The 27,084-nt window shown below is 38.3% G+C and overlaps 3 protein-coding genes across 3 annotated transcripts in view; 2 read left to right on the top strand and 1 right to left on the bottom strand.

The window, feature by feature from the left end:
• The window catches only part of LOC120428324 (uncharacterized), a 229,376-nt gene that overhangs the window by 9,870 nt on the left and 192,422 nt on the right, over positions 1-27,084 (top strand). The window contains exons 2-3 of the mRNA XM_052706902.1: positions 135-282; positions 12,743-13,513. Of these exons, the coding sequence (XP_052562862.1) occupies positions 135-282; positions 12,743-13,513 (919 nt within the window). The remainder of the gene's footprint in view (positions 1-134; positions 283-12,742; positions 13,514-27,084) is intronic.
• On the bottom strand, positions 5,272-6,067 carry LOC120421961 (uncharacterized). The gene is made up of 2 exons (XM_039585275.2): positions 5,910-6,067; positions 5,272-5,845 (listed from the first exon to the last, which is right to left on the bottom strand). Exons 1-2 carry the CDS (start codon positions 5,952-5,954, stop codon positions 5,324-5,326), a joined length of 567 nt encoding a protein of 188 aa, XP_039441209.1. The 5' UTR covers positions 5,955-6,067; the 3' UTR covers positions 5,272-5,323.
• Positions 7,578-8,388, top strand: LOC120421960 (uncharacterized). The gene is made up of 2 exons (XM_039585274.2): positions 7,578-7,699; positions 7,765-8,388. Exons 1-2 carry the CDS (start codon positions 7,655-7,657, stop codon positions 8,284-8,286), a joined length of 567 nt encoding a protein of 188 aa, XP_039441208.1. The 5' UTR covers positions 7,578-7,654; the 3' UTR covers positions 8,287-8,388.

The raw sequence follows: 27,084 nt of genomic DNA, 5'->3' as shown, positions 1-27,084 counted from the left end.
TATTCACGGAATCTCCGGCTGGCATCACTTTGTGCAACTCATGCTGGGAAAACGTGCTTCAACCGTGGAAAACTTTGCGCCAACCAAACCAAACCAACTATTCTGCCGTTGGATGCTGCCCGCCCGCCACACAGAGGTCATAGAGGAGTGGGGCTGTTACGACACGGAAATTCGGCTAACGTGCGGAAACCTCGAGTCCAGGGTAGCGATACTGGAGGCCAAATTCACACCTCGGTGCGCCGACGAACGCGCCGAGGACTGTGTGCACGTGGACGAAATCAGGTGAGTTTCGCTTGGAATTTTCTTAGGGGAAGGTAGTCTATTTTCAACTGGTTTTGAAATTTGAAATTATTCTTTGCAACATAATTTATAGCATTTACAACACTGTATCAATAGTGGACACTAATTACTTCCCAAAACGGGTAGTTCCCCCTTTTAAAACCTCTCTATATTTGCCAAGATACTTGCCACACAGTTTGTCGGGCTTGGAATTTTCCACAACATTATCAGCTTCCTGGCTCTGTATTATACTAACATATAGCTGCCGGAAAGGATAGCAGAGTGCTAAATTCTCGTGATATCAACCAGATCAGACGGAGCGTATTCTTTAACACGTTGCGCTGTGTAGCAGATCTTTATTTTTTTTGTAGGTATTCTTTTTAGGGTTATTGAAGTATGACGTGACAGCTTTTCGGAAATTGCATAATGTTGCGAGCAGCGAAAAAAGTGACGGCGTTGGCGGAAACATGTCGTGGTGTTGTAACGAATCAATTTACATCTTGTTAGAGTAATTCGATCCTGAGTGTGATGGGATGTGTCGAAGGCCGGATGGAAAATTCGTGAAAATTTTCTCGAGATTTATTTCTTGTCAAAAACTGTGTTGTGATTTGTATTTTTTTATCAGAGTAAATTTTTCCTTTAAAATTTAAAATTGAAAAAACATTAAAGTGGCATGTTTTTTATTTCAGTTTTTTTCTTTCAGCCCGTGCAATTGCTATAAATTTGCTTTTGATCACTTTTTGAACGGCTTTGAGATAGATACATCAGCAATCAATTCAAATTGCGATATAAAAAATTGTTGAAAATCTGGCTTCATTTACAAAAAATGGCTTGTATAAGGACAATTCTCTGAGATTTCGGTCATTCGATTTTTTCTGTATTCTTTGATCCGGCCGAAACTTTTTTGGTGCCTTCGGTATGCCCAAAAAAGCCATTTTGTATCATTTGCATCAAATTTGGCAGCTTTCCATACAAAAATGATGTATGAAAATTCAAAAATCTGTATCTTTTGAAAGGAATTTTTTGATCGATTTGGTGTCTTCGGCAAAGTTGTAGGTATGGATAAGGACTACACTGAAACAAAAATGATACACGGTAAATTTTTTTTGATGATTTTTAATTTCACTTTTTTGTCACTAAAACTTGATTTGCACAAAAACACCTTTTTCATTTTTTTTTGATATGCCAACTTTTCAGAAATTTCCAGAATGGGCAAAAAATCTTTGACCGAGTTATGATTTTTGAATCGATACAATTTTTTTCAAAAAATCGTAATATTGGTCGTAAAAAATGTTCAACTTTATTTTTCGATGTAAAATTGAATTTGCATTCAATAAATACTTCACTGAAATTTTGATAAAGTTCATCGTTTTCAAGTTATAGCCATTTTTATGTAACTTTTTTTCAAAATAGTCGCAGTTATTGGTTTTTTTAAAGTAGTGCCTATGTTTGCCCACTTTTGAAATACATATTTTTGAAAAGCTAAGAAAATTCTCTATATTTTGCTTATTCGGACTTTGTTGATACGACCCTTAGTTGTTGAGATATTGCCATGCAAAGGGTTAAAAACAAGAAAATTGATGTTTTCTAAGTCTCACCCAAACAACCCACCATTTTCTAATGTCGATATCTCAGCAACTAATGGTCCGATTTACAATGGTAAAACATGAAACATTCGTGAAATTTTCCGATCGATTCGAAAAAAATATTTTCATAAATTTTAAATCAAGACTAACATTTTGAAAATACCAAACATTCATTATTACGCCCTTTTGGTATGTCAGTCTTGATTTAAATTTTTTGAAATAGTGCGGGATAGACCATGCTCTACTCAGATTTCGACAGATTTTGCCAAACAATCTCAGATTTATCTGGCATCCCTTGATGAAAGGTAATCCACATCTCATCTTAGGATAGTAATTTAACACAAATTTAACAACGTGAAGTGAAATAAAATGGTACAAAAATTTTTATATTTGGAAGGTTCAGAAAATTTCTGAAAATTTCGTTTTATTAACATTGAATATTAAATAATAAAAGAAGAATAAACAGGAAAATGGATATTGTCAAAGTCCCAAACCCAACTCCCATTTTCATCTCAGTAACATGTTGTCCAATTTCCAATGTTTAAAAATTATCATTTTGATTTTTTAAATCAAGATTGACATTTAAAAATGGTGTAATATTGAATATTTTGTCATTTTAAAATTTATCATGGTTTAAAAAATTACAATATTTTTGTGGAAGATATCAGAAAAAATTTCAAATGTTTTATTTTTATCATTGAGAAGACTGGGACAATTGTTATTTGAAGTCCCCCCCGCTTCAAGCCGGTTTTAAAAATCAGGGCATAATTATTTTTTTTCAAAAACTTCCAAATGTCAATGAAAATTTAGGTGCAATAAGCTAAAATCAATTGAAACTGCATTTCCTTGCGTTTAGAATCATTTTTGGCATGTTTGGGTTTATTCAAAAATCTTTTGAATTTTTGAAAATTTTCGATGTTCATAACCGCAATGAGTTTTTTTTCGCTAAAGTTTTTGTTTTCGTCAAATCTTACAATTTTTGAAAATCAATGATTCCAAAACATGTGAACTTGTGTGAAAAAATGGCGGTAATGAAATATTGAAAATTATTTTTTTTATAGGCAATCAACCATTCAAATTTGACTAAAATGTTTTTGTTCGTGATTCGATTATACGAAGTCCCATGAGCATTTCTCTGAGATTTCGGTCATTTGATTTTTTTGTATTTTTAATAAGGCTGAGACTTTTTTGGTGCCTTTGGTATGCCCAAAGAAACTATTGTGCATCAAAAGTTTGTCCATATAATTTTCCATACAAATTAGGCAGCTGTTCATATGAAAATTCAAAAATCTGTATCTTTTGAAGGAATTTTTTGATCGATTTGGTGTCTTGGGCAAAGTTGTAGGTATGGATAAGGGCTACACTGAAAAAAAAAAGATACACGGTAACATTTTTTTTGTGATTTTTTATTTCACTTGTTGTCACTAAGACTTGATTTGTTAAAAAATAACACTATTTTAATTTATTTTTTTATATGTTTTAGGAAATATCAAATACCATTTTTCAGAAATTTCCAGGTTGAGCGAAAAATCTTTGACCGAGTTATGATTTTTTGAATCAATTTTTTTTCAAAAAATCGAAATATTGGTCGAAAACATTTTTCAACTTCATTTCTCGATGAAAAATCAAATTTGCAATCTAAAAGTACTCAAGTGAAATTTTGATAAAGTGCACCATTTTCAAGTTATAGCCACTTTTAGGTTACTTTTTTGAAAATGATCGCAGTTTTTCATTTTTTAAAATTAGTGCACATGTTTGCACACATTTGAAAAAAAAAATGAAAAGCTGAGAAAATTCTCTATATTTTGCTTTTTTAAACTTTGTTGATACGACCCATAGTTGCTGAGATATTGCCATGCAAAGGTTCAATAACAAGAAAATTGATGTTTTCTAAGTCTCACCCAAACAACCTATCATTTTCTAACGTCGATATCTCAGCAACTAATGGTCCGATTTCCAATGTTAAAATATGAAATATTCGTGAAATTTTCGGATCTTTTCGAAAACAATATTTTCAAAATTTTCAAATCAAGACTAACATTTCAAAAGGGCGTAATAGTGAATGTTTGGCTTAAAACATTCTGTTCGTATTTAGACTGAAGTCCCGTTCCATCCCAGTTGACTGAACAAATTACGAAGTAAAACAAATGAAAAAACTAAGTTGAAAAAAAAGCCAAAAATAATAAGGTCAGATTTCCACAAAAAAGCAATCAGGAAGCAACCAGTTGTAGGCTACACATATTATCAGAGTGGAAACATTACGTGTATAATCTTCATTATCGTGTATGCCACGTTAGGTGACAACTTGGTGTACCATACGCAAAACAACTGACACAGAAAGTTTTCCCTGTTCCGGCGGCGGAAATGTTGCGCCCAGGCTCTAGGAAAATTTCCGTGTCATTATTCCGCTCTGGTGCACAATTTCATTCCCCAGTTTAGCGAGAGAAAGTTCGCCATTTCCTCTCGCCAACAACACAATCCCCACAATTTCACCAACTTAATGAGTCAGAAAGTGTATCTTGCCGGCAAAAGCATAAACTCATTCATTAGCTTAACTTAACAGCCTGACATCGCCGGAAGGACATCCCAAGGCCCTCTTCTGTTGCCCTCGAGCACATACCTACTAGCAAACATACATAGTAGTGGCCCATTAGGGCGACGTTATTGGAGGAAGAAACAAAAATGGTGCATGAAACTGACAGTGCGCGCGGAATGTCCTGACAGCCGCCCAAGGCAGTCGAGGGGGGATTTTGGGTGGGGGTAATAAAAGTTCAACCCCTCGACCTCGGCGTTCAACGCCACGGACGACCTTGAACTTGTTAGGTCATGCTCATGTTTATTCGATATTTTTCCGGAGGTGACGCGGCAAAGGTGCTTCTTCGCCGAAAACACCTCGGCATGGGGGAAGTGGACCAATGTTATAACTGATAAACTAAATAAGAATTTGTGGAAATTATTGAAATCAATGGTTTTCAATCCACAAGAATCACTAGATTGTCTTAAGTAGCTAATAGCCTCTAGGTCCAACAAAAATCACAACACCCTAATGATATTTTTCTTCTCATTCTTGTGGAAAAGCAAGGTGCTACATTCGCGTTGGGAAGAAAAATTAGGTTTTTCGTTCACCATCGTCTTCTTCTTAAAAACGTGTTATTTGTAGCTTCTTGGGTTCAGTAGTGGGGCCACAACCCGCGCACATCAGGATTATCGATGACAAATCGGTCCTCATCAATTCCACCTTAATGAAATTTGTCACGATCGGTGTTTGTTCGGTCTGAAAAAAACCTCGTTGATTAAGATGGCAAAACGAAAGGGAGCGGAAGATTTGATGGATGGGTGTTTGTTCTGGCGAATCGAATTCAATAAAGACATATTTTTTGTTTTGCTGATGAAGAATAAATATTTATTTTCGAAAATAAATTAACAATTGCATGCAAATGATTCAAACCTCGAGCGACTTATCCCAAAAGTCCAGTCAACAGGGTCGGAAGTCCGGTCAGAGTTCCAGTGACGGTTCCGAGCAGACCAGTCAGCACACCGCTCAGCTGGGTGAGCAGCGCATTCACCTGGGTCGTCAGCGAAGAAGCAACGGTGTTCAGGTTGGAAGTCGCCGCGGTCAGCTGGTTGATCAGACTCGTCGAAGCACCGGTTCCGGCCGAGATGACCGAGTTGAGCTGGGTGTTGGCAGTGTTCAGGGCAGTCTGCACTCCGGCGGCAACGGTGCTCAGCCCGCTGGTGAGGGTCGTGGGAAGAGCGGTCAATCCGTTGCTGACGATGCTGTTCAGCGTTGACTGAAGGCCTGTAACAGTCGACTGAAGCTGGGTCAGAGCCGAAGCGGCGGTGGCAGTCAAGGCATTGCTCGCCAAAGCGGTTTGGATCTGCGTCAACAGGTTGGTGATGGTTGTTTGCAGTGACGATGTCACGCTTTGCAGAGTCGACAAGGCCGTTGACAATTGGGGAGCAGGAGATGCTGTGGTGGCCTGTAAGGGTGGAATGAATAGGATTTTAAGTAAGGATAGCTAAATCCTTTTCTCAGGAACTTACCGCCAACAGGCAGGCACAGAATGCAACAACAAGGAAGGCTTTCATCTTGGAGGAGGCTGTTCAGTGACTTCGAAGCGAGAACTGATACCTTTCGACTATCTGGGTTAAGGTATTTATAGGAAAGTTTAAATTTTCAGGAGTTGCGCAAGCATTGTCTGTTCGCTAGTATTTTCTTCAGTACAATTGAACTGTCTGTTAACTTCATATTGCACGTGGCTTCAGTTGTTTACGACTGGATTGGATGTTCTAGAAGCGCGGTGAGATGAAACATACACTTGAAGGTGATTGCAATTTGTGGAAAGCCACACGTGTTTTAAAAAGTTATAATTTCCTATTGATGTAAATTTTAGTTTTGAGGGACTTCTTTTTTTCGAATCATGTATTGCTTGTCGTTTTCATTGCGGCTTTAAAATATCACAATCTTGTTATTTCACCTTTAATAAGAAATAACAAAATAAAATGGTTGCTTAGAACAATCCAACACCATACATTGAAATAAGTATTATTCGCATTTTCTTTAAAGAGTCACTGGAATGACTTTCGTCATCAAATATTCTGCGCAATCTTAATTCATTGGAAACACATGCTAGAAGGTTTCAAGAATGACCTCCAACAGTATTTAGATGAAGAGAGGTCGAAGGTTTTTCTCCGTTTTTTTAACGAATTTCTCTGAAAATTCCATATTTAATTTTTGTCCAAAATGCAGTTTTGATAAACCACTCTATTTAGGTAAATAAATATTGAATTTTAATAAACAAATAAACTAGTGGTTCTATTTTCCCCTATAGATCTACAAATCATGGTAATGTGATTTTTAGTTTTAGTCTGTAAATAATCCCTTTGTGTGAAAGTTTACCTTTTCAACACTTATTTTTACTACGTACCACTTTTCGATGTTCTGTTCATTTTATACTAATATATGCTTTCAAAAAAATCAAATTATTCGCTCTACAGCATTGCCTTGGCGTTCTCGATTGCGAGATTCCTTCTCGAAACTAGTTGTCCGTAGGCTTGATTGTTGAGGCAAACCTCTTTTTACACCTCAGCTTCCATCCATCCCGGGATTCGAACTGATGACCTTTGGGTTGTTAGTCCATCTGCCTACCAGCGACTCTACCAAGGCAGGATCCAGGGAGAGGACTCCTACACCTGGATTGAGCTAACGACCTAACCCTCTAGGCTAGACCGGGGCCAACATTTACTTCCCCGTCCCACGGAAGGCGTGATCAGACAACAAATCTCGTCTCGAAAAATGCCACCGGGACCGTCTGGGATCGAACCCAAGCCAACTGGGTGAGAGGCGACCACGCTTATCCCTACACCAAGGTTCCTTATATTCAGTTTAAAGGCACTTAGCTACAACATCAGATTTCGTAAAACTAAAACTTGATGAAAAATTTATACATTTTGAAATATTATATATTCAAGATGACCCTGACTAATCAGTATAATTTTCGTCATTGGAAAATTTCCAACATTTTGCAATCATGATTAATCGTTTGCGTAAAACAAGATTGTTTGTTTCAGCTCATCATTCTTCGAGAAAAGTTTGGACGTAAACAGCTGAAATCTTACACGCGTGAGATGGAACAAACAACAAGTCCGATTGTTATTGAAATTGAAGAATTTAAGATTGTTCGAGCAATTTGTACTGAATTGGGAACATTTCAAGTTCCTATAAATACCTCAGCACAGATGATCGATAGGTATCAGTTCTCGCTTCGAAGTCACTGAACAGTCCCAAGATGAAAGCCTTCCTGGTTGTCGCATTCGGTGTCTGCCTGATGGCGGTAAGTTCCTAAGAAAAGGATTTAGCTTATCCTTACTTAATATCCTATTCATTCGATCCTTACAGGCCACCACAGCATCTCCTGCTCCCCAATTGTCAACGGCCTTGTCGACTCTGCAAAGCGTGACATCGTCACTGCAGACAACCATCACCAACCTGTTGACGCAGATCCAAACCGCTTTGGCGAGCAATGCCCTGACCGCTGCCGCCGCTTCGGCTCTGACCCAGCTTCAGTCGACTGTTACAGGCCTTCAGTCAACGCTGAACAGCATCGTCAGTAACGGATTGACCGCTCTTCCCGCGACCCTCACCAGCGGGCTGAGCACCGTTGCCGCCGGAGTGCAGACTGCCCTGAACACTGCCAACACCCAGCTCAACTCGGTCATCTCGGCCGGAACCGGTGCTTCGACGACTCTGATCAACCAGCTGACCGCGGCGACTTCCAATCTGAACACCGTTGCTTCATCGCTGACGACCCAGGTGAATGCGCTGCTCACCCAGCTGAGCGGTGTGCTGACCGGCCTGCTCGGAACCGTCACTGGAACTCTGACCGGACTTCCGACCCTGTTGACTGGACTGTTGGGATAAGTCGCTTGGGATTTAAATCATTTGCATGCAATTGTTAATTTATTTTCGAAAATAAATATTTATTCTTCATCAGCAAAACAAAAAAAAAATACTTTTCAACTCTAAATATCACTAGAAAATGTACCAGTTTTTTCCTGCCATCTTCTAATAAAAAGGAGATCTAAATTCATCGCCAGTAAATAACACAATTTGACTCCAAATTCGCCACCCCAATAACGATAAAATGCTCCATTATTTTCAAAAGGTTAAGCCTGCGTGACGGCGCAGTAAAAACAAACAATAATCGCAAATTATACAAAAAGAAAAGTTTCCGTAACCCTATAAAGAAACGATCTACCGCAATCTTACTAAACTGCAATATTTACGATTGTCCCCGGAACTGGCCGGAAAGCCCGGAACCGTTACAAATGCGAGACCGCCGACTTGGCGGCTCATCAGAGAACGAAAACCATCGTCGACGGCGAAAAAATAAACAGAACTTTGCGTTGACACAGGCAAAATATGCCACTCACGCACGAACGCGTGATTTGAATAAAATTTAGATATTCATTCAATACGCGGGAACCGAAACCGGGACACCGGCGGACGGACGTGTTTGCCTTTGAGGTTTTTCTTTACCTTTTCTGACGTGGAGAAAATCCAAAGAAAACGCTCCTAAGGGGCAATCTTAATTGATCAAAAGCACGATGATGGGTCGAATTGGAAATGTGTGCCAAATTTGGATCAAATTGAAACAAAATTTATTTGATTCTGTACATTATTTGACAATTTACCCCCCAAAATTGGATCCTAAGTAGACATCTAAGGAAAACACTTGGGGAAAATGTCTATTCTTGCGCCATCATCGTGGAGGTACGGTACTGTTCCAAAGGTATTGGCCACTGAAGATGACGGGGAGATCCGCACGTAGAACCGCACGTTTCAAAGTGTCCAATTTAAATTCTTCTGGCTTGGCTAACGATGATGACGGGGCGGCGGCGGCGGTAAACTTCTCTATTGCTCCATTTGTACCAAATAGAGTCGCCGATGGGACGGGATGACGCGAGTTGCATAGACAAAAACAGTGTTGTGGGTGGCTCTACAATTATTCCCGTTTTTTTTGTCTTTTTTGAAGATTGCCGATATGGTTTAACATTCAATTCGCATTGCGTGCTGTTGATTAATGCCGACACTCTCGTTTTAATGACGGCGAACCGGCGACGATAAATTATACCCACTAATCACCTGTTTTAATTGGTGGAGGTACCGCAGAACATTAATAGTCAGACAGGGGTTGGTTTGATCGGTGCAAAAACACACTTAAAAACGACTTATGTCCAGTTTACTATTGTAAACTTAAATTTGTCTGTCAAACAATCGAGGTTCTACGGTGACTAACTAAAAATGCGTGGGTGCGGATGAATCATGAATACCGCTGCCGGAATTAATCGATCGAAAGGGCCCGAGAGAATCAGCATAATTGTTACGGGTCACCGACTTATGCTAATCCGTTTACTGTTATACATTGAGCGGTACATAAACGTTTACTTGGGTACCTTTGAGTTATTGATTTGGGTTAGGCGGATTTATTTTGTTGCTTATAGTTTTCTACATGTTTCATCTTTTTGTTAAGTTATTATTTTCAGTTTTAGTTTTTATGCAAATATTTATATCAAACACATTATCAACATCAATACAGTGCACGCTCGATTCTCCGAAAAATCGTTCTTAAGAAGTTCGATTATCCGAAGGTTTCTAGAAACGGATTATCGAATTCCAGCATTTTCTTTTTCGTATTTTCTATTTTTTTTTCATTTTTCAACTGAATTTTAGTAAAGTTTAATTTTCCTGTTACATTCCCAAATGCTATTTTTCAAAATTTCATCATCGTCATTTTGGCCGCCTTCTTGAATTTTTAATATGTCCAGAATAAGTTAATGAATTTTCAAAGGTTCCTAATAAAATGAATTGTCATTGATTAAAAACTTGAAAGAATGTTTTGACAGTTTTATCTTATCACGTCAACTTTTACATCAAAGAACTGTTTTACCATTGTACTTTATCCAATTAACAGTGGTTGCAAACTGTGGTACCCATGTGATTGAATGAATTTCTTAGGAATATCAGAATTATTTTTGTTTCTGTATCTATGCAAGACCCCTACTTGGATACTGTTTTTTTTAAATAATTGTTTTGGTAAGTTTTTATAAAGGCAGCCGTTTGTTTTTTTTTTTATAATCTGGCAACCAGAGACAAAAAAAGAACAATGTAAATGATATATGAATAAAAGATATCTGAATTTTCAAAGTGAAAATATGCCACACTTTTTATTCAAGTGCCCAAACACATGAATGATTGATTAAAGCCACATCATAGTTCTAATTGGTTTGTGTTTCAACATCAATCCAAATCACAATCAAATGCAATTGTTTGGGCTATTGACTTTTTGGTATTTTTTGACACGTTATTTTCATTCGGGTGGCTCAAGCTTGTCAAGAGTTTTGCTCATGAATTTGTCCCACCGTCTAAAACTATTCAAAGTGATTTGGAATACACTTGAAATTGATCTTAAGATCTACTCAAAACAAGCACTATTCAAAGTCAACGTGGTTTTCCACTTGAATTTAATGTGTTTCACTGATTGATTTTAGCGTGACTTTTATCGATGGCTATAAGCGAGGCTAGAACGAGTTGCACAAAAAACTCTCCCGTTTTCAACTGACCGGCGCAGTGGTAGCGTGCACGACTAGCAAGCGAGAACCTATATATTGCTTGTACGTACTATTATTTTTCAACGCCATTTAAAATTCAAGTGTTTGGCTATTGAAATTATTTCAAGGCCAAGCACCGCAATTTCAAGTGTTTTGCGATTGATATTTGAGTGCTCTGTACTGTGCGATACACTTCGATGCGTTGTGTGAATTTTGCTCAGTGTAGATTTTGCATTTTGTAGTACAGAGCCGTATTGTAAAACTTTTGGTTGATTTTGTGGAAACATTTCATCGCACAAATTTTATGTCACATGCCAGGTAGAAATTTGGCGAAGAAGTTTCAATCGCCACCAAACTTTTCACCGACATGATATAAGATAACTTCCTGATGGAAAGTTTAAAAAAATCCTTACTTACCTTTCTTGAAATTCTCGAATGCTAACTTTTCATCGCAAAAAAAAAAATAAAATGGTACCGAAAAGTATTTTTTTTGCAACCCCACTGTGAAACTGTCAACTTTTCCTGACCTTCCGGAGAAACGAAACGGTATACTTTTAACTACCACAATTAACAGATTTGAAAATCAATACCTTTTAATACTAGTGCTGAAAAGTCCTACTTTTCAGCACTGAAATGGGCGCTGAAAAGTTGAACTTTTCAACGCTTGTATCGAAAAGTAAAATTTTTCATTATTGTTTTGTTTTGAATGTTGTATTCAACTTGTTGCAAAGCTTGATTTTTCAGTAAACCTCGTTGGATAAGTATACGACTCGTGCTGAAAAAAAAAATCTAATTTTTGCAACTTGTTGCAAAAAAACTACTGTTCGAAGTTTCACTTACATGTTTTCATCGAAAAGTTCACGGAGAAAAAAGAGTTCCCAAAATCGTGAACAAGCGTTCATGAAATTCGGAACCACGAACAAAGTGTTCAAATTTCATGGTACGATTCTGAAAAACGTACCATGAAATTTGAACACTTTGTTCGTGGTTCCGAATTTCATGAACACTTGTTCACAATTTTGAGAACTCATTTTTCTCAGTGTTATGAATTTGTTTGCTTTCAAGTATTTTTTTGTCAATAGGATTCAGTGGCCAATAATTAATTATAATTTTTATTTGTTGGACCATTGTTCTTCAAAATATATTAAAAAAAATGTTCTTGGAAATACTCATTTAAAAAAAAAAGACTGCATTGTTGTTACGGCTGAGACGCACTGCCCCACCGTTAGAAGAGTCGGGTGTTTCTACGTCTAAAACTACTTGGAAACTTTCCCCCCGAGCCAGCAAACTTGTCCCCTATTGCGCTAAAGTTGTTGCAGTGTGCAGTGCAGACCTCGTATACTTTTCATTATATTACCGCCTGCTCCTTGGCAACGAGCGCAGAAGCATCCTGATGACTTTGGAAGAGCTTTGCCCCATTCTCCAGCACCTTAATATAATACTTTAAGACTTTGTTCTTATTACTGGCGCGCGAGCTATTTCGCCACAATATAAAGCTGAAGTAATTAACGTGAGACGTTTTAACGCTGTGACTCTTTGTCTGACTTGTTGGGTGAAGTTGATTTAGGTTGGAATGTTAAATTTTTGATTACTCAATTCTGTCATGAAATCTTAATGTAATAATTCCGCTTCCTGAGTAGCACCTGCGTAACAAGATTCTTCGCTAGTTGATTTCCCAGAATAATAAAAGGGGGACCATTTCTGATTAATTTTGAATCGTCTTTGGATTTCAATTAATTTCATTTCTCATTTCCCACCCTTTTCAGTATGACGCGTTCGTTTTCATCCCAGAAGGTGGACCGGCTAGCCCTGGAGGAGAAGGAAGCTGGCCAGCGCTTTCTGCAAACACTGCGTCGAGCCCACGAGCACGATAAGGAATCGACGCCGTCGGTCGGTGCGGTACAGTCGCCGGGTGGTGAGGGTGAAGCTCCGGTGGCCAACGTTCGCACCAAGATCAAGGACAAACGCAGTTCGTTGAGAGTAACGCTGGAGCATTTGATTGTACGGTATTTGCGAAGAATTACCAGTAGTGATGAAGAAGAGGACGGTGAAGGTCAGGAATCGACCTCGATGAGGTACCGCCGCCAGGTGACCGGGTACAATGGGAACGGGACGGAAAACGCGACGGAACTGGCACCCGGAAATGAGGGACCAGACAGCTCGGTTGAGATCACTCTGCTCACTAATGATACCGAGGTTGGGAACGATAGTGTTGGGTGGGGTTACCCGGCAACGCCGACGACCGGGGAGAGTGCAGTGGAAAGTGTCAACACGGAGACCGCCGCCGCCGGGGTCGTCACGTCGGAAAGTGAGAAAAATTCCAGAATGGTCAACGACGACGACGGCGACGACCCGGGTGACAGTGATGAAGAACGAGTGAGTGATGAGCAGGAAGATTACGGCAAGGGACACAGCAAGAAGAAAGTTTGCACCAGCATTCGCAAGCGAATCGCTCAGTTGGATCGGTTCGAGCTGCAGAAATCGCTGCGGAACGATTCCTTCCGGGAGTACAACATTCGCAACGCCCTCAACTACAGGTAAGTGTGCGGTTCTTGTTCTGACTTTGATTGATTGGGGAACCCTTCTTTGGGTGGGGGAGCGCGTGATTTGCCGGCAAGCGTATCGAATTGATTGCGAGTTAATAGAGTAGAAATTCGATCACGGGAAATTGAGGTTTGTCATTCCAGCTCGCCCCACTTATTCGGGGGATTGCAGAGACAAAATGGAATATTGATTTGTTCTGTTCGCTGCGGTTTTAGGATCGGACCGGTGCGTGCACATTATGCAATACGGTCTTAGACATGGCTCATTTAACCGATGATGCGTTCGTTCGTCCGTCATCGCCACCGCAGCAGTACCTCTGCTGCTGCTGTGTTGTGACATGCCAGACATGGCTCTATTTTAGGATTTGGGTTTGAGCGTGCTGCGTACCGACATGTGACTGATTTATGCATATTCGAAACTAATGAGCCATCAGCTTGTCGTGATCGCTCCAGGTTGGAAATGGGTTGGAAAATTAGAAAAATCATACACGATAATTACAAAATCCTTCATGAAATATGGCAGATCATTTACAGTGGACTCTCTCGTTGTCGATATTGAAGGGACCGTCGAGAGCGGGAGTTATCAAATTATAGAACAATAAAACAAAACAATCTATTTGAAGGGCTAGAAAATTTATTGACACCTGAAGCATCGACAGCCATAAAGTCCCTCTGTATAACAAATAAATGATGAAATGTTTCAAATATTAAAATACTTAGAATCTTCTGTTTCATCATTCAACATTTTTAGTGAGACAATTATGTGTAGAAGTGGGATAAAGGGCATGTGTTTAAACATTCAGAAAAAAACTGTAAATTTAGTAGTTTGTTAAAGCAATTTAAAAAAAATGAGAAAAATACAATAAAATCAACGGCCATGAATGTTGAATACTGAGCAGAAAAAAAACATACAAAATCTCATGTTGCTTTTTCCAGTCAAAAAGTCATAAAGTTCAAAATCGACAAAAAAATCCTTCAATCTCCCGCGGTTGGATCCGCTCACAGCTTTGTTCAAATTCCATCGGATCCCCGCACACTTACCGCCAACATCATCATTATCAAAGAATCCTTCAAAGTTGTAAAAGATAGCAAATCCTCTTGTGGCACGTGTTCCCGGAGCTCCCTCCGTAAACAACGACCGACGACGGTGTGTTGTTGGGATTAATTGCACAAGTGGCAAAACCAACCCCCTCGAACAGCCAACCCCGACCGAGATTGAGGGGGGGCTGAGGAAACTCTTGAAAGTTTGCCTCGCAAAACATGATGTCCGTGGGGAGTTTGCCGGATATACTTTAAAGCTAGATTTTCTAGGATGGACGAGATCGGTGGTGGTCCTGTGCAGGTTGCATAACATCAGGGGCAGAGTGGCTTCAGGAAGGAATACTTGATGTTGCTTGTTCTTCTGGAAACTATAACCGGTAATTGTTATGCAAATAATTGACTTCATTGAGAGAGAAGCTGCCATTCAACGGTACGTCAACAATAGACATGTTCCAGGAAATGATAAGGGAATAACATGAGTAAACAAAAGGGGATGAAATTACGTACACAATGATCGGATTGATTTACTGGAATGTGTTGAAATCTTCTCCCCAGACAGTATGGTTGAGCTTGCTAAAGTTGAGCAGAGTTTGAAGCAGACTTAATTTGCGGCTTCCGGCAACATAACCAAAGAAACTCGTGGAGCAATTTGTAATGAGCCGGTATCTGCCTCCTCAACCTGATTCCAATTTGCAGCACTTTGTTCAAATCGCGCGCGCAAAGTCGGCGAAGAAAAAACATCGAAAAACTGAAGAATGAACACGAACAGATTTGAGGAGAGCTGCCGCCAAAAGAAAAACCAAAACCGCAGCAAAACAATTATGTTCTTTGTTTTTCCCATCTGTGCTGTTTGTTCAGGTTTTCTAACATTTTGTTGTGGTCTGGCCTGGCAGGGGCACCCAAAATCCCCAATTTGCCTTTGAAGCACTCAGAACCCCAAATTTTACCACGAGAAGCAACAAAAAAAACTACTCCAAAAGCCCCCCGAGAGAGAGTCTGAAAGAAACCACAGCGAAATGTCTGCACAGAGACCAGCAAATTAATTTAAATCCACAAACCCGCGAAAAGGCCCTTGCCGGAATCCGGTCCCCGTGATCCGGCTCGCGCTCGGGATGGAATGAAATTTGGCTCGTTTTTCTTTTTTGCCCCTGGCACGACGACGACGACACTCTGGGCTTTTTCATATTTATAAGCGGTAACTCTGCGGCGGGATGCTTTATTGCTCCAGGGATTAACACGCGCCACCGACGCCGGCGCCACCAACGTAATCGTATTTAGGTGACACACAAATCTCGGCAAGATTCTCGCGCAAAAGGCCTCGGACAGGGATAAAAAGGAGGACCTTTTCCTTCAAAAGCGACCGGGCGAGTTTTCAGAATGCTGGGAAATTCGGTGTAATAAAGCTGATTTGATTAAATTCTGGATGCTTGCAAAAGCTTGATTTTGGATACCAAATCAAGTAAAACCTGTATTGTTCATTTTGTTTCTAGGAGGCCTTTAAAATAAAATAAAAAATATGGGTTATTCTCTATCAACTCACACGAAATCGGGAAAAGTTGCCCCGACCCCTCTTCGATTTTCGTGAAACTATATCCTAAGGGGTAACTTTTGTCCCTGATCACGAATCCGAGGTCCGTTTTTTATATCTCGTGACGGAGGGGCGGTACGACCCCTTCCATTTTTGAACATGCGAAAAAAGAGGTGTTTTTCAATCATTTGCAGCCTGAAACGGTGATGAGATAGAAATTTGGTGTCAAAGGGACTTTTATGTAAAATTAGACGCTCGATTTGATGGCGTACTCAGAATTCCGAAAAAAAAACGTATTTTTCATCGAAAAAACACTAAAATGGTTTTAAAAACTCTGCCTGGTAATTGAAATACCTTTTCAGAAAGCGTAAAAGCCCCGATGCTTCTTGTTTTGTCTTAGAGACCATCCATTAACCATAGGACACTTATACTAATAATAATTTCCATAATTTAACTGCCGGCCAGCAGCTATTGGACTGGTTTAACACAAATATTACTTCATTTTAACTTAACTAACTTATTTTAACTTAATTTTTTAAAGAAATAACCAGATTTTTTTTTGTTGTGTATCGTACTTTGAAACTTTCAGAAAAACGTGAAAAAACCAGTATCAGTACTGAGTATTTCTCTCTGTTTTCGCAAATAAAATTTTCTTTGTATTTTTTGATTTTGTATTGTGTCCTTGGATTCCCTATGTCAAAAAAGTTCATTTTACATCATTATTATTTTTTTCATACAAATGGTTGGCTGGTCATACATACAGTTCAGACTCGATAATCCGGAAAAAAAACTTTTCGTTTTTTCATTTTCTTGTTTTTAAAATAAAATTCGAGTTCTGCGACCCCGTTTTAGTCAAATTTGAGTTTTTGTTTGCCTATTTAAAAATGAAATGCATTTTTTCAATACCTCACCGCCATTTTGGCCGCCATCTTGGAATTAACAATTCTGAATCATTTTAGCGTAGTCCAGGGGTCACAATCAAGCTCGACAATCAAAAATTAGACAGCGAATTTTTTTCGTGATTCGATTATCGGAATATTCCGAAAAATTTGGACTTTTCAGAAAAAAATAGATTAAAATCCATTTTTTTTATTTAACTTTTTATTGCTTAAATTCGAGTTCCCCAAAAAGGTATTTTTATTTTCGAAATTTTTTGATGCTTTTATATACAGTCCAGATGCGATTATCCGAAGGTTTGTATGGAACTTCGGATAATCAAATCATGAACAAAAAAATTGTTTGTATTTTTTTTATTTTAATTCTTCAAACATCGAGTTCTGCTACCCCATTTTAGTTAAATTTGACTGGTTGATTGCCTGTTAAATAAAAAAAAATGCAATTTTCAAATATTTCATCACTACCATTTTGGCCGCCATATTGGATTCAAAAAAAAATCTAAATATGATATTTTTTGTTTTTAAATATCGTAATCTAGACAAAAATTATTAAAGATTGTTTTGAGGCTAAATTTCTATTTGCAATCGAAAAGTACTCCCTATTTTTTTTGATAAAATAATAAACCGTTTTCATTTTATTGCCTGCCACTTTTAGGTAACATTTTCGATTTTTTTTTTTAGTTTTTTGAGCTTGAAAAATAATTCTTAAAAAAATTGTTGAAAACCTGAGTAAATTTCCTATGATTTTCTTCTAATGATTTACTTTGATTTCAAAAATTGGACAATTAGTTTCTGAGAAAGGGATAGCCTAAAATTCCATGAAAATTCGGTTTTTTAAGGGTCACCTAATTGGCCTGTAATTTTCAATATATCTCGGAAATTATTGGTTCAATGTTAAAAAATTAAACTTTTGTGAAATTTTCTAATCTCTTAAATAGAAATAATTTTAAAAGCATGAATTGATCAAAAGTTTTCATTAACCAGTTCTAGTATCCAATTAATCATCAAATTGCAAACATGAGAATGATGCAAACATTGTTAAAAAATCTGACAGACGTTCTAAATTGCATCAATCTATTGTTTAAAAGCAAAATAAAACTTTTTAATTGAGTCACCACAAACTTCCAAAGTGCAACATCTTGTCTTGTTTAAAAAAATCAACATTGTTACGATGATACAGCCACAAAGTGAATAAATGTAGAAAAGTTTTCCGTTGCCGAGGAGGGGGAAAACATTAGATCGCACAACCTACAATATTTTAATCTACTTACAGTGTTGCCGTGTGGAGTGACATTTAGGGTCTTTTTTTTTGCTGTAGGGCCGGAAACTCGTTAGCATAATTTTAAACTTTTCCGCTTGTTCCGCTTAGGGTTGTGGGCCAGGTCAAACTGCTCTGCGCTAATTGCGTAGCTTTTGTTGCTAATTTCTCCGGTGGTGGTGTACAAACTTAGGGGATAATACACGCGTCAGCTTTTCATTAAAACAATCACGGAGCGTTCGATATCCGGGGCGACGCGTTTCGTCCCGTAATTGTGTAACCGTGCGCTCTTGGTAAATACGGTTCTAATTAAAGCAGTAAAAACAGAGTTTACCACCCTCATCGCGTTGAATACCTGCTCTCCAATCGACACTATATAATAACGTGACGACGTTCTGCTCTGTCTGCGTTTCGGAGAGCTGCCTGCGCCTGCAAGATATGCTTGCCGCAGTGCAATTAAATATGACTTGCTGTGTGTCTACAACGTACGTCGTTCCCGATGCCGCAGCGAGTGAATCGTCGTTCTATGGCACGTTCCTGGCGGTTCCAGGGTAGTTGACTGCGAGAAAGTTGCAATCCAAAGGGACTATCAGAATACCATTTGGTAGAAATTCTCGAACGAATTCAACAAACAAATCATTAGGGATCAGTTGAGTTATTTCTGAAATTTTAAATATCAAATCTCTAATGAATTACAACCTGCCTCAAAATAGTCCCTTTGCAGCTTCCGTAAACCCCTTCCTGCTCAAGTGCAATATGCTTCATTAGCACCTTCAAAATCGGTCGCACCGTCGGCGTTACGTGGCATGTGAGTTGGTTGCTCGTTAGGGGAATAGTTTTCGCATCGAATCTGCTCGATTTTAATCGAGTTCTCTCGAGCACTTGTTGTCGACGCCGCCGATGCTTTTGCAAATTTGATTTATCGCTTCAGCGGCCAATCAAAATGGATCGGATCAACACACCCAGGGGAAGTCTTTGCTCACCGTGAAACGAACCAATCGGGCTGGCAGCACTGCTAGAAGCTAGATACGCGTTATTGTCCCGTTATAGTTATTTTTCCAATATCTTAAAAGCATATTTTTAAAAAAAAACTAGTATTTCTGTCCAAAGTTAACATTTATTTAATAAATCGAAAAAATATAGAATTAAAAAACGCTCAATTTTTTTCTAGTTTACATTCTAGTTCTAGTTTAATGGGACATTCATGCCCTCATGGGATGTTAGTATCGAGTGCATCGATGCAAACTCGATGCAAATCCCAAACGTATTAATCAGTTACCGGCGGTGTGGCCCGCGAATATTTCATGACGAACATTTGCGCCCATTGAAGATGTGCAAGGTAATTATAACTTCTGGCCGGCTGCCAAAGCCGATCAGCATTGGCGGTTATTTTAGAGAGAGTGCACTTTACGACTCATTTATTAGCCGTTTCGATGATGAGTGATTGCGTTGCAGGATGGTCAGTTTTGGGCGACGAACTTGGGATTATCTGACCCACTTTTTTGGCGCCAATACATGTTTAAGGGGTTGAGACAAATTATTTTTAATACTATAACAAAAGGTTTGGCGGGACTTTCCCTAAATGTCAAAACCAGCAACTACACGTCGATCAATTAACCCGTCGCAGCTGTGGTAGCGTCGGAAATCTAATAAGACGAGTAACAGAATTATTTTGACTGAAGTTGATGTTAACGAAAACACTTTCCCTACGACTAGCTGGCGGAGCTGTGTAGAGCACACCAAGAAGCGCGTCATGTCGCACGTCATCTTGATTGACAGTCATTCGAGGGATCGATTTGTGTTATTTCAGGTCCCTCTCTAGGGCCTAGACAGGTTCTGGTGTGGTACCTGGTTGTATCTCTTACGGTAATTGAATCGATTTGAAGAGTAGGTAGACCGAAGGCAAACACTATAAGTTGTATTGATTTTGGTTTGATCCTTCCATGTTTTCTGAGCTGATAGACTGTTATTTAGGGTAGTCAAATTAGGCATACAGTCCGGACTCGGTTATCCAAAGTTTCGATTATCCGAGGTTCGATTATCCAAAAGTTTGTATGGGACTTCGGATAATGGAATCACCAACAACATCAAATTCGACTTCTGCTACCCCATTTTAGTCAAATTTGAAGTCCAGACTCGATTATCCGAAGTTTCGATTATCCGAAGCCTCGATTATGCAAAGTTTCGATTATCCGAAGTTCGATTATCCGAAGTTTCGATTATCCGAAGCCTCGATTATCCGAAGTTCGATTATCCAAAGGTTTGTATGGGACTTCGGATAATCGAATCACGAACAACAAAAAATTGAAAAGTTGATTCTATTAAATTACAAAATGTATCTCAAGATTTCATCTTCGCCTTTTGGCCGCCAGCATATATTCACCCAGAACTGGGCATCGGCATACGAGAGGATAAAGAGCACGATTCGGTAGTAAAATGGTACTGTGTGCGGACGGAGAGGATAAATCCCGAAATTACCGAGAGTACTTTACTCATGGTTCATTTTCCAAAAAAGTTCATCTATCAAAAAAAAAAGTACCGGTACCGAGACTCGAACCCAAGACCTTCGGCATATTGAACCGTGCCTTTGCCGTATGGGCCACCAAGGTTCGGTGAATAAGTGGCGGTCCTTTGTCCATATAAGCCACTCGTAGGATGAACTGTTCCAATGAACGAATGAACACGCGAGAGGATTATCCTCTCGCAATATAGCACTTTCCTCACGTTTCTTTTCGTGAGGACTATCCCCTCGTTCTTTAACTTTGGGTGTTTAAAAACTCAAAATCTCTGTGGCGTAGTTTAGGGGTCATCCTTAAACTCGACAATCACAACGATTTTTTCTCGGAAATCGTTTGGTGGTTGAACATAAATTTTAACTTAAATTCAACGAAAAACGCAATACAAATTTCAGTAGTGCAATGTTTAGTAGTTATCAAGTGGTTACAAACCTTGAGCCTTGTAAGAATAGTAGCGCAAAATTTTGTTTTGGTGCTGTGTTTAACCCTCTACAACCTAACCCGGCCTTTAAACGGGCTTCGATCTAGAAAATCGCCAAAAATCAATTTTTCAACCAATTTTTGATCTTTAAAATGCATTGGAAAGAAGAACTCTTAAAATTTTAGAAAATTAGGGTTGGAAGTTTTACTTGTTTTATGTGACTTTGCCAATGTTTTTAAAAATTTCAACTTTGGCTGTTTTTTTTACTAACATTTCCTATATTTTAAGTAAAAATAAGTATGCAGTAATTTTTGTAGTGTCCCAGACTATGCCTCTATGCATTTGTTTATAATATAAATGATAATGGTGCCATTCTATAGCAGAAAATGTGAAAAACAAGTAAAAAATTTAAAAAGTGACTGTAAAAACATGAAAAAATAGATATGGGTCATTCCACCTAAAGTGTGCAAGAAAAAAGGCAAACTTGAAAATTACCATCTCCGATTCTGCTCAAATTTGGCAGAGCTGTTGAGACTATCAAAACATGCAAAAATCCCGAATTTCATCCAAATCGGACCACCCTCTACATTTTTGTACCCTCCCAAAAAATCGACTTTTTGGCGATTTTAGAGTGAAACCCCTATCTTCAAACGACGATAACTCAGGAACCACAAATCTTAGAGGGTCGGTCTTAGACTCAATTTTGAAAGAAATTTGACGTAGAATCCATTTCCGTGATCAAAATTGAGATTATTTTTTTTTCTACCTGTATTGCGCAATTGAAAACTTTAAATGGCCGTATCTCAAAACAGCCCTATTTATTTTTTAAATTCGACCTCACCATCGTATTCCCCGGCCAATTTTACATAAGAATCACTCATCGACAGAAAGGAATATGTTTCGTTCCAGAGATATCGAATTTTAAATTTTTGAGTATTTGAGATTACCTACATCAGCTACACTCGCCGCATCTGCTAGAAGCACTCAGTCGTGCTGATCAATAACTGCTACCTGGTTATTTATTGAAATAATTCAATTCAATTCGGTTTTATTTGTGAATACGACCCTCTAAGATTTGTGGTTCCTGAGTTATCGTCGTTTGAAGATAGGGGTTTCGCTCAAAAATCGCCAAAATGTCGATTTTTTGGGAGGGTACAAAAATGGAGGGGTGGTCCGATTTGGATGAAATTCGGGATTTTTGCATGTTTTGATAGTCTCAACAGCTCTGCCAAATTTGAGCAGAATCGGAGATGGTAATTTTCAAATGCTGTTCCGCTTCAGATGGAATGACCCATAGGCAAAATGTAATGATAGGAGGTGTTAGAATAGGCCAAATACTACCAAAAACAAACATGAACTAAACAAGATAAATGAAAATTAAAATACTAAAAATAAAACAAGAACAACATAAAACAAGAGAAGTGAAGTTTTTCGTAGAACAAAAGTTGCTCAAAATAACCTCCTGAACACGGGAAAAATTAAAATTTTCAAAAAAAAAATTTGGGCGGTAGAGGGTTAATTGAAATTATGGTCATTTGTAAGAAATATATTGAAACAATTGTCGATTAATTATTTTTTTTTTCAATTGTTGGTGTTGATTCCCAAGAAAAAAAATAATAAAATTTTCAATGTTGAAAACATGCCTGATACCTTTTTTCTATTTTTTTAATTTTTCTCATACCAAGAAACAATTTTTGGTATAGCTAAAAAAATCTATATTCAATTCAAAATGACTTTTATTGGAAAAGACCTATAAACATAGGAAATCTTATAGCTTTTATAGGACCTTTTGTGTGTGTGTGTGTGTGTGTGTGTGTGTGTGTGTGCAACCAACCAAACGGGACCACGCGGTCGCTTCTTACAAATTGAGTTGTTTCCATGTATTTTTTAGAAATTCATTCTATACATGCAAATAACTCGCATAGGCATTTGGAAGGTGTTAGCTCTGCCGAGCTTCGGTGACCCATTTCTACGCTGGCTAGCCGAGCGCGAGGTACCTCAGCTTTTTTTTTATCGACAAGCCCCGCCCTGAAAAACGTTTGCACCAATCGGGTTCAAACGTTATTTAGAACTTCCGAACCCTTGTCAAATGGACAAAAACCCAGCGCGTATATAGTTGATAGTAACAGTATTCCTAATTCCAGTCATCGCTCACCAAGTCGTGATGGCGTAGTGGTTAGCATTTTTGCTTACCAATCCAAAGGACGGGGGATCGAACCCCGACTCGGGCGACTTTGATTTTTCGTTCATGTTCAGAGTTTTAAGATTAATATTTCCTATACTTTCTCTTTGGGAGCAGATGGGAATCGAACCCAGGACCATTCGCTTAGAAAACGAACACCGTAACCAGTCAGCCACGGCCGCTTCACATAGCTTTTATAGGACCTTTTCAAGCAAAAAAAAACTTTAGATGAAAAAAAAAAAAACATAAAAAAAGCCTTTTTCAAAATCTGTGATGGCTCTGATGACTGAAAATTTGTGATAATTCTAGCAAAACAATGTAGCTGAATCCTTAAATTTTGAAGTTATCACAGTTGATTTTTACTCGTTTCCGTCATTTTTTCAGCATGATGCCCTCGAAAGACTGGCTGCGCTAGGGTTAGATGAGATTAGTTTCCGTATTTTTTCAGTATTTTTTGTTTAAAAAATCATATTTCCAAATCCTGTTGATGGATATTCGCAATGTAATGTAAAATATTACAAGGAATCAGGAAATTTTCATATGACCTTTTTCAAATATTAAGCTAGTTTTTTTTGGATCTCAACATATTTTTTCTGCTTTAAAATTTGTTCAGCAGTTCCAGATTCCAGAGATATTATTTTTTGAAAAATGTTGCAATTTTTTGGACCACCCTATTTCGGATAGAAGCACCCTATTCGCCAAACGCAAAAACACGGGTCTAATTAGTTTGCCCAAGGAACTCGATCTTATACCAAATTTGAGCCAAATCGGAGCTTTTGATTTCGATCCTTTCTATTTGACGTGAAATGGCTGTATCTTCTTGGAACACAAATAAAAAAATCTGTCATTTTAATGTTTAGGCCAGTTCAAATTTTAGTCAGTCTTTGTCCCTAGACTCTTGGCAAGGTTGAGGGCAGGGGTGAAACAATAATCAAACTTCAAGCTCAACACTCAAAATTTAAAAGTAAAAAGTATCAGAAAATGCTTTATAATTAAAAAAAAAAATCATGCAGAAATGCTTCTAACAAAAATGTGCATAATATCAATGATATACAAATCTAAAAGTGTCTTATGTGTGGAACGTTTAACAATTTATTTAAAATAGCTAACGATTATTGTTACATGTTTTTTGAAAGAAAATTTGATTTTTGAAGGAGTTTTTGTAATGGGAGGGACAAAAAGTTGAAAAAATGCCTTATTGCCTTATTTTAAAATATTTTTTTGACGCATTATAATCTATTTTTAAGATCGCACCGTGTTTGCAGACTGAATACTAATATTAAACGGGACAAATATTTAACGAAAAGCTCCAGGCGTCCCATACGAGTCATGAAATTACAATTTTTGCAATTCCGTCGTGAAACTACTTACTTTTCCTGTCATTCTTGAACGACGAAATAGCCTACTTTCGAATCGAATAGCAACACTTTTCAAAATAAATGCTGAAAAGTTCTACTTTTCAGCACTGAAATGGGTGGTGAAAAGTTGAACTTTTCAGCACTTGTTTTGAAAAGTAACACTTTTCAACATTTTTTTTGATTCAAACGATTTATTGACAAAATACATGAAAAATTGACATAAAATTTCACTCAATGGGTGTTTTTCGGAATTGCAAAAAATGTTGTATGGAACTCGTTGCAAAACTTGATTTTTTCAGCACTCTTCGTATTTATCCAACTCGGTGAACCTCGTTGGATAAATGTACGACTCGTGCTGAAAAAATCCTCTTTTTGCAACTTGTTGCATAAACTACTATTTCAATTTGAACGCACATTTTTACGAAAAGTTGATTCATGTTTAATACTCAACTTACAATTTTAAAACGGGATCATAATGTTATTTCTAAAATGCGTTCCATCTCTAGTAGCAAGAATATATCCTCCACTTTCTCGCGAGTTCTCCACTTGCATAGTCTAATCTTTCAATTCAACTTTCGTTATAATTTCTATTACTTCCATCAACGGCTAAACGGTCCCCATTATCACGAAGAAGCCTCTTAAACTCTTAATTTCGCGCCAAATTACCGCCATCTGTCAACGCCGACCGTCGCGAGATGGCAAAAGATGATGGGCAGCATTTGTCCCGAAATGAGTCACGCGTTGTCATATTGCTACCTTTTCCTGTTGAGTTGGGGGCCGGAATGTTGGAGGTTCGCTCCTAGATCGACGACGGATACCGACCGCGCCAACTGCCAACTCATAAATTGCCACAAATTAATTGCATTTATCACACGCGCACGCGAATGTGTGTATGTGCGTGTTATACGAGGGTGTTTGTGTTTGTATGTGTGGGCAAATACTCTGGTCAGTAAGTGTATACAAACAACATGACAGCTTGCAGGGGGTGGTGATGGGGAAGGGTAAATTATTCCTGGACATTTTGGTCCAGTTGAGCTACTCGTTATTGCGTTAGTATTTGCACATTAGGGTGTCCAAAACATGGGTAAATTTTTCTTGGTGTTGTTCCCTAAGGTATTATGGGTATTATGAGCCTCTTGGCCAAATGTATATAAAAAAATATTGTCAAAAGTTTGAAACCAAAATCATTGGATTGGATATTTTCTGGAAACCCTGCTGTACATGTGAATGTGTGGTAAAAAAAGTAATAAAAAGGGGTTGAAATATGTTTTCAAATTCCGGGAAAATGCAAAACCGTTGATGCTAATGTCGAGTGACGTATGTTTGCAACAATTTTTTGCATCCCTTTTTCACATATGTATGAAAGTGGTTTTTCCCACCAATGTGTTTTTCCACATTTGTTGTATCCCGGTTGCAGGGGTTGTTGTTTGTTCGTTTGCGTGTCATGTGCAAACAGAAACCGAAAGTGCATTTCAACCGGAAACACGCAATAGTATTTAGCTGCTGGACTGCCGATGCCAGCTTGTACCAGAAATGTACCCCCGCTGAGTGACATTATTTTATCACTCGATTTTGCCCGCGCGCATTGGTCGAATTTGGGTCAGATCTTGCAAACAAATTCAATTATTTGCAAAATGCAGAGCGCGTTTTGCCTCAAATGCTGGTTCATACTCAGCAGACGACATCTGCCTACATATAGAGCTCTATCGAGAGTAATCGGTTTGTGGTGTTCTTGCGTCTGGATATTGATTGTCATTTCGTGCAACAAGAACCATCCAACTGTGACCCATTTTCGGAGAAGAACGACAGCTTCGTAGGGTAGGGTTGTTTTTGCCATTTTATAATTTTGCGTGGGAGGACAATGAAAGTGCTTTCTGGGTAAGAAGAGGTTTGCTCCGAATAAGATTTCTTGGGAAGCGTCGTATTAAATGATAACCTTTGTTTTTCTTGATTTTTGTCGCAATCTTTAATGGATTTACCGTTTGCAACATGCTTTTTCAATTACTCGTAAAATTTCAATTTCAATTTTTCATTTCATTTCATTTCATTTCATTTATTGGATTGTTTTGGCAAAAACATCAGTGCAGTAATTATCCTAAGCTGAGATATGGGGTACCTTTCAACAGCTGACTAATTCAAACGGTGTTAGAGTTTACTGGTACACGGGCGAAAAATTGAGCAGGGGAAGGAAAAAAGTTACAAAATAACCTTCGAAATTGCTAATACCAATTTCTATTTAATTTCATGATATTCAATTTTCAGGATTTTAAGTCGAAAAGTTCAACGTTTATAGGGCAAGTCTCATAGATATGGCAAAATATCACCAAAAAATCGTCAAAAACCCTGTTTTCCACACCTTTATTTT

Source organism: Culex pipiens, chromosome 2 (genome assembly GCF_016801865.2).
Source record: "Culex pipiens pallens isolate TS chromosome 2, TS_CPP_V2, whole genome shotgun sequence".
NCBI lineage: Eukaryota > Metazoa > Arthropoda > Insecta > Diptera > Culicidae > Culex > Culex pipiens.
Note: the sequence above shows the minus strand (reverse complement) of the source record. Positions and strands in the feature narration are given on the sequence as shown.

Coding starts and splice junctions, on each gene's coding strand:
- LOC120421960 (XM_039585274.2), top strand. CDS start 7,655: ATGAAAGCCTTCCTGGTTGTCGCATTCGGTGTCTGCCTGATGGCG. Junction 7,700..7,764: donor TCGGTGTCTGCCTGATGGCG/GTAAGTTCCTAA, acceptor CGATCCTTACAG/GCCACCACAGCATCTCCTGC.
- LOC120421961 (XM_039585275.2), bottom strand. CDS start 5,954: ATGAAAGCCTTCCTTGTTGTTGCATTCTGTGCCTGCCTGTTGGCG. Junction 5,846..5,909: donor TCTGTGCCTGCCTGTTGGCG/GTAAGTTCCTGA, acceptor CCACCCTTACAG/GCCACCACAGCATCTCCTGC.